This window comes from Rhinatrema bivittatum, chromosome 1 (genome assembly GCF_901001135.1).
Source record: "Rhinatrema bivittatum chromosome 1, aRhiBiv1.1, whole genome shotgun sequence".
NCBI classification, from domain to species: domain Eukaryota; kingdom Metazoa; phylum Chordata; class Amphibia; order Gymnophiona; family Rhinatrematidae; genus Rhinatrema; species Rhinatrema bivittatum.
Window position 1 is genome coordinate 651,828,030 of NC_042615.1, and position 18,103 is coordinate 651,846,132.

The following is an 18,103-nucleotide window of genomic DNA, read 5'->3' on the forward strand; positions in this document are numbered from 1 at the left end:
AAAGAGCAAAAGATCAGTAAATTGTCCTTCTCTCTCTTTTACAGTTGAGGCTTAGGTGCAGATTTTCAAGACATCTGCATATAGTCTTAAATAAAATGTTTTATTCTGAAACAGCTTCATCTCCTCTTTTCTAGCAGACTTTTATTGTCTTTGTAGTCATGATACAAACGTTGAACGTGTTGCAACAAGTGGGAAAAAAAACCATACTGAAGTGTAGCATGTACTCTATATGAATACCAGAACTCCAACAACACCTTCTGCAAATCTGTCCCATGTGTGTGCTCAGATATTTCCAGTAAGGAGACCATATTTTGTCATCCAGGGTCTCATTCTGTTTAATCACATGAATAAGCTTCTCCACCAGAGCTGTTTCATGAACCTTAATGTGCCACCTACTCAACATGGGAGCAGATTTAATCTTGGAGGCTTTCATGAACTACCAGCTAACAATAATTGATCAACCAAATTTCTCTGAGATGAGTAAGGTTATGCGCCTCCCAAAATCCCAGTAAGCATAATTCAGGATTAATATAGACGTCTTGGCCTAATATCAAGTGACTTTCCACTTTGACTAATTACCAAAACTGTGCAATGTACTTGCAAGTCCACCAGGCATGCAAATAAGAGCCTGGTTGACCACAGCCCCGCCAACATAACCCTGTCGAGGACGAGGAAAATTTAGTATAAAATAAAAGGGTATGTATATGCTCTGTGGAGAATCCTGACCATCAGTTCAACACAACAAGTGCACAAAGATACCTTATGCACTCGTTTCCAAATACCTTCCCACTGCTGACAAGTTAATTCAAGCTGGAGATCCCTGTTCCATTGCTGAATAATATCCAGAGAGGAATCCTGTTGAATTTGATCCTTCTATAAAGCTTTAAGGAAAAGAGAGATGCCTTTGTGAGGGATATCTTCCTGAATAAGTATCCTCTCCACCAGACCTGGGACTTGAGTTGCCAACCCCTATCTACCAAGCGGCCCAATTCCGCTACAAGATTATTATAGAAAACTTCAGAATCTGCCTCCATCTCGAATTAATCCCTGAGGTGTTGAAATGATTTTAGCTGAGTACCATCATTTTCCCATAGTTGGCCAAGAAATTTGAATCTCCAACTATCAGCATTTTACTCCAACTAGCAGCATCCCTATATAACATAGAGGTAGCCAATCTAAGATTACCTGTCAAGGGAGAGAGCACGGAAGTGCCCTGGTCAGGCCACAGCAGTTTTGCACTGATTGCATACTTTTAAAATCTGGAGGGCAATGTATGGTGACTGGACCCGGAAGCCTTCCAGGCACCCACCAGCAAATCTGGCTGCAATAATAACATTGGAAGATCCGCCCCACCCGCCAGCTTGGCCTCGAGCAAATAACAGGGCACTGACTTATCTCTATGCAGCCATAAGATGGCTCGCAACAGACCGCAAGCCCAATAATAGCTCTGAAAGTCTGGGAGAGCCATGCCTCCAGCTTCATTAGGCCGCCACAGAGTTCGCAGCTTGATACGAGCAGGTTTCTGATGCCAGATGAATTTTCCCATGAGGACAGAAAAGAAACCCCCAGGTAAATAGCAGGGGAGATGTTGAAACAGCTACATAAATTGTGACAGGATGTTCATTTTCAGCACATTAACCCGGCAGCCCAAGAAAGAAAATGACAATCCCAGTCCAGAAGATCCTGTTTGACCTTAGTAAACACTGGCGCATAATTAAGTTTATAAATGTCTCGTGTTTTATATGGCACCCAGATTCCCAAATATTTAAAGCCACCCTGGGCTTTCCTAAAGGCAGGAAACATCTCAGAATCCCCTCAGCCCCCAGAGACCCCCAGGGGAAAAACCTCTGACTTAGTGTAGTTAACTTTAAACCCGGAGACCCCCTCCCCATATACTCTGAACCAGAAACCTTGGGGTCAGTCAAGAAGAGAAGGACATCATCCGCATGTTTGAACCCATCCACCTGAAATCCATGAACACAAGGGTTCTCTCTGACCTTTCAAGCTAGAATTTCAATGGCCAAATTAAACAATAACTGAGAAAGAGGGCATCCCTGTCGCATGCTTTGCACAATAGGAAAAAACTCAGAGCAGAAACCATTAATAAGTATCTTAGCATGGGGATGCGCATATAATATCTGTATCAAATCACAAAACTCAACTGGGAGCCCCACCTTCTCCAGTACCTTAAAGTCTACTGAAGATGTCAGAGGCTTTCTCAGCATCAAGTGCGACAACCAGGCCCAAAGTACATTTGCTTCGCTAGAGCAATTATTTTAAAAAGCTTCCTGTGTTCGTAGAGGAGAGCCATCGTTTAATAAATCCCGTCCGATCCTCCCGCACTAAAGTGGGCATTTCCTGGCGTGTAGCCAGATGGACTCAGTACGAATGGGATAGTATCCGCTTGCTAGCAGTTGGAGACGGATCTGACGTCAGTACGGGGGCGTATATTTATTTATTTAGCATTTTTATATACCGACTTTCCAATAACAGAATTACTGATCAATTCGGTTTACATTTTAACAGAACAATAACATTGACAAGTAAATGTCTTACAAAGAACAGGTCGATATAACTTGGATAAGTAAATATGGGGTTAACCAGTAAAGATACATTGCCTAATATAGGTATAAGCCTATATAGGTATATAGCCCCTACAGGAAGTGCAGCGACTCAGTAATTTCCGTCTCCAAAGCAGTTTGGAGTGCCTGCACGCTAGTCGAGCGTGCTTTCCAAGACTACTTTGATTTTTTTCTCTTTCTTCTCAGAGGGATGGCAAGACCATCGCCAGGCACCAGGATGTTTCTCGCTTCCTGCAAGGAGTCAAGCATATTCGTCCGCCACTGAAGTGGCCTGTGCCTTTGTGGAACCTCAACCTCGTTTTGGATTTCCTCGCCGGATCCACCTTCCAACCCCTTCGGGGCCTGTCTCTTCGTTCTCTCACCTTGAAGATGGTATTCTTGCTGGCGGTGTGTTCAGCACGCCGCATCTCCGAGTTACAGGCACTGTCCTGCCGTGATCCCTTTCTTAGGATCACTCCAGAGGCTATCCACCTTCGTACGGTTCCCTCCTTTCTGCCTAAGGTGGTTTCACAGTTTCATCTTAATCAAACCATATCCTTGCCTACCACGGCGGGTTTGCAGAAATCTGAAGAAGGTCGTTTATTACGCCATCTCGACATTGGCAGAGTGCTGCCCAGGTATCTGGAACTTACACAAGACCTACGAAAGACGGACCATCTGTTCGTCCTGTACAGCGGGAAGAAGCAAGGTGAAGCGGCCTCGCGGCCCACCATCGCCCGCTGGATTAAAGAAGTCGTTCGAGCCGCCGACGTGGAGGCTGGGAAGGCTCCGCCTCTACAGATCAAGGCTCATTCTACCAGGGCCCAAGCAGCATCTTGGGCTGAATCACGGATGCTGTCTCCGGCAGACATCTGTAAAGCAGCGACGTGGTCCTCCCTTCATACCTTTTCCAGGTTCTACCATCTGGACATCCAGGCCAGGGAGGACTCAGCTTTTGCGAGGGCGGTTTTGCATGGTCCTCAGGCAGCCTCCCGCCCTGGTGGGAGGTAAAGCTTTTGTACATCCCATTCGTACTGAGTCCATCTGGCTACACGCAGGGAAATGTTTAGATTACTTACCTGGTAATCTTCTTTTCCTTAGTGTGGACAGATGGACTCAGCATCCCGCCCCGCTGCCTGTGTGCATGAGTTTCACCGGTTCCAGGTAAGCCATGCCTTTGTTTACATGAGAGCGTGCACTTTCCCAGGTGTCAACGCTTTCCGGTTGGGAATGCTGGCGGTCTCCAGCCACTGTCAATCGGTCAGGGGAATCCTGTTTTCACTTTTCACTTTTCACTGAGCGTCAGTACACACATCCATAACAGCTTTTGCAAGGAAGATTACTGAGTCGCTGCGCTTCCTGTGGGGGCTATATACGCCCCCGTACTGACGTCAGATCCGTCTCCAACTGCTAGCACGCGGATACTATCCCATTCGTACTGAGTCCATCTGTCTACACTAAGGAAAAGAAGATTACCAGGTAAGTAATCTAAACATTACCAGCTCCAGTTGTAACTGTAAAATTTTTGCCAAGATTTTTACATCTGAGTTCAAAAGCGAGATCGGATGGTATGAGCCCGGATCCAAGCCATCCCTGCCCAGTTTGTGAAGCAGAACTATAACTGCATCTGACATGATATGCATAGCATCAAGTTTGCTCTACAGAAAATCAAATGTCTCTTTCAACCTCGAGGCTAACTCAAAGGGGAAGGCTTTGAAAAAATCTATATGAAAGCAATCCGGGCCCGGGCTTTTCCCCTTAGGTAAGCTCATTATGGCCCTATAAACCTCTTCCTCTGGAATGGGAGCCCTTAACCTATCCAATTGTCTGTCAATGAGAGAGGGCAATTCCATACCTGCCAGGTAATTTTCATTTTCCCCTTCCCGCCCTTGCTCATCATTGCCATACAGAGTTTAATAGTAGGCTTTGAAGACATCATTGATCAGTTGTGGATGAGAAGTAACCTCTCCAGAAGGCATCCGAATGCTATTAATGATACTCTGGGCCCTTCTTTTTCAAATGGCTCTAGCCAAGAGTGCCCCCGTTTTGTTCCCATGTTCGTAAAACCTCTGGTGGAAGAACTAAAGCAACCTTTCAATGCCCTCCACTTGTAAAAGGTGGAGCTCCTTCCATGTCCCCTGCAGCGACCGGTAAACATCCCGAGTAACATGTAGCTTTATGCTGCTCCTCTAAAGCTTTCATTTTCTTCTCCAGGGATCTCTCCCACTGCAACCTAATTTTCTTTTGGTGGGAATCAAAGCTAATAATCTTGCCCCATAAGATGACTTTAAGTGTCTCCAATAAAACAAATGGCAACTGCTCTGCTGCCTGGTGAACCACAGCAAAATTCTTGATAGCATCTCTGATCATCTGACAAAACCTCTCGTTAGGATGGATTGAAATGCCAGACTTTAGTCATTGGTAGACCCTGAGATATTTGCAAAGGCAAGAGAACAGGGAGATATTACTGGATAAGATATCAAGTTGCCCCAGCCCCAAGGTTATAGAAGCCATACAGAAGAAAAAGTCAATCCTACTATATATGATGAATGTCTCAGGGAAAAACAAGTATAATCTCTGCCGGATGGCTATTGAGCCCTCCAGACATCCACCACCCCCAAGTGAGACATCACATCACATCTTGCCTCACAAATCTGCTTCATTTTTTTTGAAGGGGTTAATAAACATGTGTATAAAGGTGAACCGGTAGATGTGTATTTGGATTTTCAGAAGGTGTTTGACAAAGTCCCTCATGAGAGGCTTCTAAGAAAAGTGTTGCTTCCGTCGGTCGCAGACCGCTGCGACCTCTCTGCCTTACCTTTCTCCCATTGTCAGCTCCGTTGGGAAAAATGGCTGCCTCCGCCATGGTTTGCCGAGTTCCCTGACGTCCCCGGACCAGCATGGGTGATTGCGTTTGCCATGTTCTCCCTGAGGCCTCCTAGGGTGCGCGCGCGCACGACACCCATGCTTTTGTCTACGTCATGGCGGGAACTTCGGGGCCGGCCCCACCACATGACGTCAGTACCTCCGGGTACTTAGCCTCCGAGAATCCAACAGTGCCTTGAGTTAGCAAGGATTACGGTCCTGCTTCTCTGACTGCTTCTAAGCTGCCCCTTGGAACATCGCTCTCTACCCTTCGGGGTATTCTGCTTGATGGAAGTTTGAGTACCCGCTCCTCGGGGGCTTTTCAGCTTCTACACTCTCCTGAGGCCAACCGCACTACCAACTTGGACACCCACTCCTTGGGCCCTTTGTCTTTCTCTCTTCCAGGAACCCTACCAGAAGGAAGTCTGGGCACTCGCTCCTCGAGGGCCTTCTGCTCCTGCACTTTGGGTATCCTGCAACGCGGACCTCCTGTCCTTCTCTGCTCAACTACTCAGAGGAATATACCGCATCCAGTACATCAGCTGTTCAGTGAGTACCATGCATTACCACCTCTCTGCAAGCTTCACCTTACAGATTCATGGCGTACTCTGCTCGCGGACCACTACCAAATCTGTCTACACCATCTACACCTGGAGCAAGGGTTCTCGGGTTGCCCCATTCAAGGACCACTACCTCAGCTCTACCTTGGGTGAAGTCTCCTCGATTCCAGGCTACATTGCTGTATAATAAAGAACTATCCTCTGTGTCCGCTTATTGCGAGTCTACCCTATCGTAGTGGTTCCCCATGGGGCCCCTCCCCGTGGAAGGAGTCATCTCCACAACGACCAAGAGTCCACAAATATGCCTTAAACACAACAAAAGGTCATGGGATAGGAGGCGATGTCCTTTCGTGGATTGCAAGCTGGTTAAAAGACAGGAAACAGTAGGATTAAATGGTCAATTTTCTCAGTGGAAAAGGGTAAACAGTGGAGTGCCTCAGGGATCTGTACTTGGACTGGTGCTTTTCAATATATTTATAAATGATCTGGAAAGGAATACGACAAGTGAGGTTATCAAATTTGCAGATGATACTAAATTATTCAGAGTAGTTAAATCACAAGCGGACTGTGATACATTACAGGAGGACCTTGCAGGACTGGAAGATTGGGCATCCAAATGGCAGATGAAATGTAATGTGGACAAGTGCAAGGTGTTGCATATAGGGAAAAATAACCCTTGCTGTATTTGTACAATGTTAGGTTCCATATTAGGAGCTACCACCCAGGAAAAATATCTAGACATCATAGTGGATAATACTTTAAAATTGTCGGCTCAGTGTGCTGCAGCAGTCAAAAAAGCAAACAGAATGTTAGGAATTATAAGGAAGGGAATGGTTAATAAAATGTAAAATGTCATAATGCCTCTATATCACTCCATGGTGAGACCGCATCTTGAATACTGTGTACAATTCTGGTCGCCACATCTCAAAAAAGATATAATTGCGATGGAGAAGGAACAGAGAAGGGCGACCAAAATAAGAGGAATGGAACAGCTCCTCTATGAGGAAAGACTAAAGAGGTTAGGACTTTTCAGCTTGGAGAAGAGATGGCTGAGGGGGATATGATAGAGATGTTTAAAATCATGAGAGGTCTAGAACGGATAGATGTGAATCAGTTATTTACTCTTTCGGATAATAGAAGGACTAGGGGGCATTCCATGAAGTTAGCAAGTAGCATATTTAAGACTAATCGTAGAAAATTCTTTTTCACTCAATGCACAAAAAAGCTCTGGAATTTGTTGCCAGAGGATGTGGTTAGTGCAGTTAGTGTAGCTGGGTTCAAAAAAGGTTTGGATAAGTTATTGGAGGAGAAGTCCATTAATCAAGTTTACTTAGGGAATAGCCACTGCATCAGTAGCATAGGATCTTCTTAGTGTTTGGGTAATTGCCAGGTTCTTGGGGCCTGGTTTGGCCTCTGTTGGAAACAGGATGCTGGGCTTGATGGACCTTTGGTCTGACCCAACATGGCAATTTCTAATGTTCTTAGGTATCCCCATGTTTATTTGTTCCTCAAATCGTAAAAGTCGAAGCCTTTGTTGGTTGCTCCCTGAATCCAATTTCCCTTTTCTCACTGCCATTGAAGCAGAGAGCAATTATGGAGTTGCATTAACAGTATCAAGGCTTATTTGTTAAGGGTAGCAACTGCCACATCAGCAAGTTACCCCCAGTTACCCCCATTCACTCTTTTCTTTATTTCCAGCCTCTAACCTTTAGGCATCCAAAGTGTTTATCCATGCCCCTTTGAAATCCTTGACTGTTTTCGTTTTCACCATCTCTTCTGGAAGGACATTCCAGGCATTCTCTACCCTCTCCGTGAAGAAATATTTCCTGACATTGGTTCTGAGTCATCCTCCCTAGAGTTTCATTTCCTGACCCCTAGTTCTATTGATTCCTTTCCAACAGAAAAGGTTTGACGATTGTGCATCATTAAAACCTTTCAGATATCTGAAGGTATGTATCATATCTCCCCTGCACCTCCTTTCTTCCAGGGTGTACATATTCAGATACTTCAGCCTCTCCTCATAAGTCTTCCAATGCTGACCCCTCACCATTTTGGTTACTCTTCTTTGGACCACCTCTATCCTGACTTTATCCTTTCTGAGATATAGGCACCAGTTTTGAGTGCAGTTCTCCAGGTGAGGCCTCACCAAGGACCTGTACAAGGGCATTATCACCTCTTTTTTTTTTTCTTGTTATTCCTCTCTCTATGCAGCCCAGCATATGTTCTTCAGTAAAGGGAATTAATTGTACAGCCAAATCAACCAATTAAATTCAGCAATTTTCTGCTTGTAAGTTTTTTGAATCAGGTCTCAAGATATTTTTCGTTAATTAGTTCATTTATGTTCTCTTTCAGAAAATAAAAAGCTTCTAGTCTTTGCTTTGTCTGGTTGATTTTCTGGCTCAGCATGTGTCTATCCTCATTCTCTGGTCATCTTGCTTTCTTTTTCATTTTCTGTCTTTTTAGTGTCCTTCCTTTTTCTTTTCTGTTTCATATTTGTGTCTTCCTCTTTCTTTGTCTCCTTTTCTTTCAGCAGCAGTGTCTTTTTTCATTAATCTTTTCTCCCCTCCCTCTTTCTACTCTTTTCTTCTCTCTTCTTCCTATTTATCTAATTTCTTCTCTGCTGTCTTCTTTCCCCCTTACCACTCTTCATCTTCCTCCTGTATACTTTCATCTATCCCCCTTCCAACTGTTTTCTTTTGTTCTCTCCTTCATTTTGGACTTTTTCCTTGCATCCTCTCCCCTTATTCTTGCACTTTATTAACCCTAACCCCTTCTTTCTACACGCTGCCGTCCCCCGTTCCCCCCCCCCCCCCCATGTCTCCTGTGTTCTTTTCTCCTATGTTTACCATCTGCATTCTTGTTCCACTGCATTCTCTCTTCACCTCTTCCTGCTGCAAAATCTCCTCTCCCTCTTCTTGTACTCTGCTCTGAATTTTTCTCCATTCCTCCTGCAGGAACTGTGTCTCCCTTTTCACCCTTCCTTATATGAGTATTGTTCTCCCCTTTCTACCTTTCTCTTGTGGGTGCTTTATTTGCATCTCCTATCTTCCCTGCCAGCTTGATCCCAAGCACTTCAATGTCCCCATTTTCCAACTTAATTCCTTCTCCCTCACATTTCAAATCTGCCCTCGTAATGTCTATTGGCCTCAGAATTTGATCGTTCATTATCTGGATAGCTAGCTCAGGTCTGTTCTGAGTCTCATCCTTCCTTCTAGGTTATATATAATTTGTCCTCAGAGGGATTTCTGCAATTCATGTATCAGCTTAGTATCTGTTTTGTGTATGGCTCACTATTTATTAGAAAGGGAATGGTGAATAAAACGGAAAATGTCATAATGCCTCTGTATCGCTCCATGGTGAGACCGTACCTTGAATACTGTGTACAATTCTGGTCGCCGCATCTCAAAAAAGATATAATTGCGATGGAGAAGGTACAGAGAAGGGCTACCAAAATGATAAGGGGAATGGAACAATTCCCCTATGAGGAAAGACTAAAGAGGTTAGGACTTTTCAGCTTGGAGAAGAGACGACTGAGGGGGGGATATGATAGAGGTGTTTAAAATCATGAGAGGTCTAGAACGGGTAGATGTGAATCGGTTATTTACTCTTTCGGATAGTAGAAAGACTAGGGGGCACTCCATGAAGTTAGCATGGGGCACATTTAAAACTAATCGGAGAAAGTTCTTTTTTACTCAACACACAATTAAACTCTGGAATTTGTTGTCAGAGGATGTGGTTAGTGCAGTTAATATAGCTTTGTTTAAAAAAGGATTGGATAAGTTCTTGGAGGAGAAGTCCATTACCTGCTATTAAGTTCACTTAGAGAATAGCCACTGCCATTAGCAATGGTTACATGGAATAGACTTAGTTTTTGGGTACTTGCCAGGTTCTTATGGCCTGGATTGGCCACTGTTGGAAACAGGATGCTGGGCTTGATGGACCCTTGGTCTGACCCAGTATGGCATTTTCTTATGTTTCTTATGTTCTTATTATATAGGGTGGTGATCAAAACTATTAGGACTATTCACAATATGGTTGAACTTAACACGGGGTAGGCAACTCCAGTCCAGAGTATCACAAACAAGTCTGATTTTCAGGATATCCACAATCAAGATGTAGAAGGTTTAATTGTATGCAAATATATTAATGAGAATATCCTGAAAACCAGATCTGTCTGACATTCCTGGACAAGAGTTGCCTTCCCCATATTGTATGTGGGTTTAATTGACGACGACTCCTTACTGACAAAATTTCTTTTAGCTCATCCTAAGATTCTGCTTGCTTTTTTGGCTGTTTCTATGCATTGCCTTTCTTGTTTAGGGTTTTGGAAAAATGTACACGTAAATCTTTCCCCTTAACAATGGCTTTAAGGAATCGTCCATTTAGTGTAATCTGTTCAGGTTTTTTCCAGGTGTATCACATTGCATTAAGCAACACTAAATATCATTATCAATCTTTCAGCCTACTTTGAAATTTTGTTGAACGAGTAATGTGTTTTAATGCCATCTGCATTTTTTTGACCGATTTGTATGTGTTCTCTAAGTCACCAACATATAGGTTAACATCAACAGGCCAAACGCTGAACTCTACATAATACATCCTGCCACTGAAAAATTAAAGCTGTTAACCTCGAGCCTTTGTATCTTTTGATGGAGCTGAATAGTAACCCATTTATGGATTATAAATACATTGGGTTGTTTTTTTTTTTTTGTTTTTTTTACTTATAGTTCAATTTTAAAGGAACCCTATATTGAAAGTCTGCAGGCTCTTTGTGCTCTGGGGCTAGCCACTCGTGATGCTACTCTCTCAACTGCAGCACTGAATGAGCTACTGAAGCATGATGAGAGAAAAGACCAAATCTACGAAAAGTGTCTGATCACTGCTGCCATTTTTGCACTTCAGGGCAGAAGTTTGGCAGTGCAGCGCCAGGCTTCCAAAGCCATCCACAGGTAAGAAGGCCATAATTGGCAAACTTGGTATTTTACATTTCCTTCCTGATCTGCAGTCTAATATATTTGAACTGGGTGATAAGATGCATACATACTGTAAATGGAAGAAGATAAGGCCTATTTTTTAGATAAAATATAAATATGCTATCCCTAAAATATTCTTCTGATCCTACACAAATGATCCCTTAAATATTCTTCTAGTAATTCCACACAACTGGCTCTCAAAAGGACAGCAAATAAAATATCCTTCAAAAACAAACAGTATCAAAAGAAAATCCTTTACCATATTCTAAGAATGGAGTAAATGCCAATTTCCTGACTTGAATTTACTAAAATGTTCCTTAATTTTGATGCATTACAAGAGAAATGCCCTTTGTACCCATCAGTTTTACCTTGACTGGTGATGGCATGCATAGGAGTACTTACCTAACAAATCTAGGTATCTAGCTGCACTGTTAACCCGCGATTGGACGCGCGTTTTTGATGAGCGAGCTTTACCCCTTATTCAGTAAGGGGTAATAGCACGTCGAAAACGCGCGTCCAACCTCCCCAAACCTAATAGCGCCTGCAACATGCAAAAGCATGTTGAGGGCCCTATTAGGTATTCCCGAGCGATTCAGAAAGCAAAATGTGCAGCCAAACTGCACATTTTACTTTCAGAAATTAGCGATATTAAGTTGGAGGTCCCGAAAGTTAAAAAAAAATTTGAAATCGGCTTGCGGGTTGAAAACCGGACACTCAATTTTGCCGGCGTCCGGTTTCCGAACCTGTGGCTGTCTGTGGGTTTGAGAACAGACACCAGCAAAATTGAGCGTCGGCTGTCAAACCCGCTGATAGCCAGGGACGCGCTAGTGTCCCTAGCGCCTCTTTTTGCCACAGGCCCTCATTTGAATACAGAATCGCGCACACAGGAGAGTAGCCTGTGTGCTCTCCCGCGACTTTTACTGTATCGGCCCGCTTGTAAATTTAAGATTCTGTCTTTGACTTTCAAAAATATTCTATCAGTAGTCAATGGAAAAAATTCCTTGCTGGGTAAATATCCCAGGGATGTAATCCCAGTAACCAAGTACACTGCAGAATTCTGTATTCTAGGACAAGCAGGATGGTATCCCTCACATGTGGGTGCATCATCAGATGGAGCCAGGCATGGAAAACCTTTGTCAAAGTTTCATGCCTAGCATGCCACAATCTGCGCATCCATGCAGGGTCCCTCTTCAGTCTCTCTTTTCCGCGAAGTGTTTACCTCGTGGTAGTGGAGCTCTGCTCTTTCATTCGTTTTTCAGTCTTTCCATCATTTTTTTTGGCAGTCTCTGCACCGGGTCTCTCTTCCACCGGTCGATGTCCTTCCTGCGGCGCGGTAGGTTGAATTTTTCCCCTTGTTGCAGTCGATTCCCGGTGTGTTGCTTCTTGCTGGCTGCCTGCCATCCACCGCTCACAGGCTGTTTTTTATGGCGTCCAGTTTTCAGTGATGCTCCCAGTGCCCACGGAACATGTCTATCAGGTCGCATGATGGCCGGGGTGCGCACTCTGCGATCAGATGACCTCCAAAGGCCATCGCACCTAGCTGGATAAGATGGAAAAGCTTTTTGGGCACAAAACGTCTGACCCATCTACTCCTGCATCGAGGATGTTGACACCAGGAGGCCGCAGGAAGCTGCTAGATACGCCATCTCTCTCCACTCCTCCATTGGGACCCTTTCTCTTGAGAGAGAGGGGCTGAAAATAGGCCATCTCTGGTGTCCTTGCTTTCCAAGACATCGGGATCTTCGCCTTCCTTGGTGCCGTGGGAAGGACCGGGCCGAGCCCTGAGGGAAGTCCCGCAAGCATCGCCACTGGTCACCATCTTTACACGGCACTGGTATCTGCTGTTACAGCACCAAAGTGACCTCGTGGAGAGGAGGCCTAGGCCTCTATCCAACCCAGGAGTCCCAGGCACTCCCCACTGATGTCTATGCTGGGCACCAAGCCGCCTCGGGGCTCTAAGGAGGGTCTGGTGACACCGCCTCCTCCTCAGTCCATTATTTTTTCAGCAGACTTTCAAGAGGAGTTGGATCGCAGGGTTCAGCTAGCAGTGCTACAAGCCCTGAGGGGTATTGAACTGCCATCGGCACCGGTTCCTGTGCCGGAGCCTGCGCTGACTCTCTTGGCGCCCCTATTCGAGCATCTAGATGTCCTTTTGGGTGAACTTAGGACACAACCGGTGCCCGGGGTACCATCTGTGACCCAGCAGCCACAGTTGCCCTCCTCCGGAGCGATTCCCATCATCAGGTCTTTCGAGGAGGAGGAATCGATGCGGCCAGTGACACCCACAGAGGTGCTAGTTCCACAGTCGCGATTCACCAATTCCGGCCCTGGGCCATCAGGGATCGTGGGGCCATCAGTGCCCTCGATGCCCTTGGTGCCCAAACTGAGAGGCTTGGGCAGCGGCCCTCCATGTCGGCCCCCAGGGGATCTTAGCAAGGAGGAGCCCCCATATGATCCATGAGGGATGATAGCTCCGAATCCTCTTCAGATGACTCAGGCGATCTTCTCTCAGAACCATCTCCATGGGCAAGAGGAGTAGGTCCCCGTCCCCCCTCGGAAGACATTTATTTTGCAGGCTTTGTCCGGGCGATGGCGGAGGCCATCCCATTTCAGCTCCTCACTGAGGAGGATGCCCGGCACAAAATGTTGGAAGTTCTCCAGTTTGTGGATGGCCTAAAGGAAATACTGGCGGTCCCAGTCCATGACATTTTAAAGGAGCTACTCCTCAGGATCTAGGAGTACTCTGTGACCATTCCTTCGGTCGATCAGAAGGTGGATGTGATTTACTTAGTACAACAAGTGTTAGGATTTGAGAGGCTATACCTCCCACATCAATCTGTTGTGGTGGAGTCCGCCCTCAAGAGAGCCAAATGCTCCTGCACCCATGCCTCTGCTCCTACAGGTCGGGAGCATTGGACATTGGACGCTCTGGGTAGGAAGGTCTACCAGGGCGCCATGCTCATCACCCTTATTGCCTCCTACCAACAGTATATGACCTAGTACAACCGGAATGTTTGGAAGCAAGTCCAGGAATTGCTCGAGCGCCTGCCTCAGCAGCAGGAAGCCTTTTCAGCAGTGGTACAGCAGGGTCTGGAGGTGCATAAACACGAGGTGTGATCCACCTACGATGTTTTTGAGTCAGTGGCCAGAGTGGCCACAGCGGGCGTTGGCGCCTGCAAGATGGCCTGGCTCTGTGCCTTGGACTTTCGACTGGAGTTCCAGAAGAAGCTGGCAGATCTGCCCTGAACAGGGTAGAAACTCTTCGGGGATAAGATCAGAGACGCGGTGGCCCAGCTGAAGGACCACCATGAAGACCCTTCAGTACCTTTCCACCAGTACCTCTGACCCACCATCCTCAGTCATAAAATCCTGGCAACAGGGCTCTAGGAAATCCTATCGCCATAGGAAATATTACCCTCCTGCCTCGAGGGCACGCACACCATACGCAGCTTCCTGGGGGTCACTCCAGGCAACAGAGGGCCTCTAGGACTCAGCCAGCCTCCGCCCCCCCCTGCAGATCCCTGCTACGGGGTTTTGACTGGGAGCGAGGGAGCATGAGCCAGACTGCTGTACCCTCTGCACCCTGCCATCCAGTTGGGGGCAGGCTGCATCTTTTTGTGGAACACTGGCCCTATGTTACCTCGGACCAGTGGATTCTCTCTGTCATTCGCAAAGGGTACAGGCTAAACTTCAGAGATGTCCCGGCGGACTCTCCCCTATGTCCATTGTAGGCCTCATCTGCTCATCAAGAAATACTTTCAACAGAGCTCTCCACCCTTCTAACAGCCGGAGCGGTCAAGCCTGTTCCTCTGCATCAGCGGGGACGGGGGTTGTACTCTCTGTATTTCCTGATAGCAAAGAGAACAGGGGCCTCTGCCCTATTCTCTACGTAAGAGCCTTGAACAAGTTTTTCAAAGAGAAAAATTCAAGATGGTCTCTTTGGGCACCCTGATTCCACTCCTGCAAAAAGGTGACTGGCTGTTCTCCCTCGACTTAAGACGCCTACGCCCACATAGAGATCTTCCCTGGTCACAGGAAATATCTCCAATTTGTTATGGGCAGGGAACACTTCCAGTACAGAGTGTTGCCTTTCAGCCTTGCGTCAGCCCCTCGTGTTTTCACCAAGTGCCTGGCAGTTGTGGAGGTGCACCTCCACCATCAGGGGGTAGACGTTCCCCTACCTCGGTGACTGGCTGGTCAAGAGTGCCACTCAGGGTGCGCTACGTGCTCTCAATCTGACCATTGCGGTGCTGCAATCTCTGGGGTTTATCAATTACTCCAAGTCCCATCTCATCCCATTGCCATGCCTGGGATTCATCGGGGCCAGACTGGACACAGTTCGAGCCAGGGCATTTCTGCCCCATGATCGAGCGCTCGCCCTATCGTCCCTTGCAAGTTTGGTCTGCCAATGCTGGCAGGTTTCGGCTCGCCTTCTACTGCATCTTTTGGGTCACATGGGAGCCTCTGTCCGTTACCCCCCTGGCCCGTCTGTGAATGCGCAGAGCGCAGTGGATGTTTGCGTCTGTGGATGCAGGTGACCCAGGACCTCAGTGCGTGTAACTGCATTACGCAACCTCTCCAGGTCTCCCGTGTCCTGGTGGGGAGGACCTGTCCAATCTGGAGCAAGGGGTCCTGTTTCAAGTTCCCCTGCCCCAGGTCATACTGACCACCGATGCATCCCTGCTGGGTTGGGGGGCGTATGTGGACAGCCTCCATACCCAGGGTCTTTGGTCAGCTTAAGAATCTCAATGCCAGATCAACTTCCTGAAGCTTCGTCTGATCCGCTCTTTGGGCATTTCAGGATCGCTTGTCCCACAAAGCGATCCTGAACCACACAGACAATCAGGTGGCGATGTGGTACATAAACAAACAAGGAGGCACTGGTTCGTTCCTCCTCTGTCAAGAGGCGGTGCAGATATGAGCCTGGGCTCTGTCACAAGGCATGCTTCTATGAGCAGTGTACCTAGCAGAGTCAGCGAATGTGGTTGTGGAACACCTGAGTTGAGCATTCCGACCGCACAAGTGGGCGCTGGATCAAACAGTAGTGGACCGGATCTTCCACCTGTGGGGAGCCCCGGACCTGGACATCTTTGCCTCTCCTTGCAACAGCAAAGTGAGCCACTTCTTCTTCCTGTTCAGGGCAGATGGATTACCAACCTCAGATGCCTTAGCCCGCCATTGGGGCAAGGGTCTTCTGTATGCATATCCTCTGCTTCCGCTGGTAATGAAGACTCTCTTGAAGCTCCAGCAGAACAAGGGTACCATGATCCTGGTGGCTCCCTATTGGCCAAGATAGGTCTTGTTCCCGCTACTGTGGGACCTGTTGATCAGAGATCTGATCAGGCTGGGGACCTCCCTAGATTTGATTACACAGGATTGAGGCAGACTGCGCCATCCAAACCTCAGGTCATTAGCTCTTATGGCCTGGATGTTGAAAGACTAGTCCTGCGGTCCCTTGACCTCTCTAATGACATGTCTCAGGTTCTGTTGCTTCTAGGAAGCCTTCCTCCAGGAAGTCTTACAGACTGAAGTGGAAGAGGTTCTCCATCTGGTGCGAGGGTTATGGCTTGGATCCATTCGCCTGTCCCACTCTGAAGCTGCTGGACTATTTGTGGCACCTTTTGGAGGCTGGGTTGAAAATTCAGACAGTGTACACTTGAGTGCCATCGGTGCTTGCCATCAGGGTGTTGCTGGTACGTCCATCTCTGTGCAGCCATTAGTAGGGCAATTTATGCAGGGTCTGCTTCAGCTGAAACCTCTGGGACCTCAATAATGGTATTGGTGCGGCTCATACAAGATCCTTTCGAGCCTCTGCACTCCTGCAATCTGATGTTCCTCACATGGAAGGTTCTCTTCCTGGTGGTGGTCATTTTGGCGTGCAGGGTCAGTGAGCTTCAGGCACTGATTACGTTTCCACCCTACACAAAATTCTTTCATGATAGGATGCATATGCAGAACCACCCTAAGTTCCTGTCTAAGGAGTGACTGATTTTCATCTCAGATCAGTCAGTCGTTCTGCCGACCTTCTTTCCTAGGCCTTATTCACACCAGGGCAACACGGGCACTGCACAGTTTGGATTGCAAGTGGGCCTTAACGTTCTACCTAGAATGCACAGCAGGCCACAGGTAGTCCATACAACTCTTCCTATCTTTTAACAAGAATAAATTGGGAGTTGCAGTGGACAAACAAACTCTGTCCAACTGGCTGGCGGATTGTATCTCATTCTGCTATGTGCAGGTTGGCCTTCAGCTTGGAGGCCGTGTCAAGGCTCATTCTGTGAGAGCTATGGCAGCGTCGGTAGCCCGTTTGCAGGCAGTTCCCATTACCATAATCTGCAGGGCTGCAATGTGGAATATCTTACACACATTCGCTGCCCACTACTGCTTGGCCAAGGATGGTCGGCACAACAGTAGTTTCAGCCAGTCTGTCCTTCACAATCTCTTCCAACCTTATATCCAACTCTCCCTACCTAGGGCCTATTGTTAGGATTCGGGCTGCCTCCCTCTGTGACCAACAGCACCCAGTTAGGGGCTGTTGGTCATTGTATCTGGGAGCAGCCTGTAGCTTGGTATTCACCCACATGTGAGGACTACCATCCTACTTGTCCTAGGAGAAAGCAGAGGTGTTCTCCTAGGACAACAGGATGTTAGTCCTCAGAAAATCTGCCCACCCCCCCGCGAAGTTGTTTTCCTGCATTTTGTTTTATTTTTATGCTTGTGAATTCTATGTTACGAGACTGAAGAGGGACCCCGCGTGGATGCGCTGATAGTGGCATGCTGGGCTCCATCTGATGATGTCACCCACATGTGAGGACTAACATCCTGCTGTCCTAGGAGAACACCTGTTACAGGTAAGCAACTCTACTTTTTCTGTAACTTCTGTAGGTTTTCTTTTGACAACCCCACTAATAGAGAGCTATTGTAGTCCAATTATTTATAATGAAAGAATGAATACGAGTTACTAGGCCTTTTCTCCTTGGAATAGGCATAATTGATGCAACTGGCAAAGATGGAAAAAACGGAGCCTTTTCTGTTGCTACTATTTGAGGCTCAATCACGGTCCCAGTTCTGTCTTTACAGTGTGTTTTATATGTTTTCCATATTGCACTGCCACTGCATAAGACATTGAGATTGTTTTGAACTT

General features: G+C 46.7%; 1 protein-coding gene across 2 annotated transcripts in view; it reads left to right on the forward strand.

Moving 5' to 3' along the window:
* Window positions 1-18,103, forward strand: part of TTC37 (tetratricopeptide repeat domain 37) — a 539,154-nt gene that overhangs the window by 401,803 nt on the left and 119,248 nt on the right. For both annotated transcript variants that reach the window (XM_029573103.1, XM_029573110.1), the window contains exon 31: window positions 10,714-10,935. In XM_029573103.1, coding sequence (XP_029428963.1) covers window positions 10,714-10,935 — 222 coding nt within the window. The remainder of the gene's footprint in view (window positions 1-10,713; window positions 10,936-18,103) is intronic.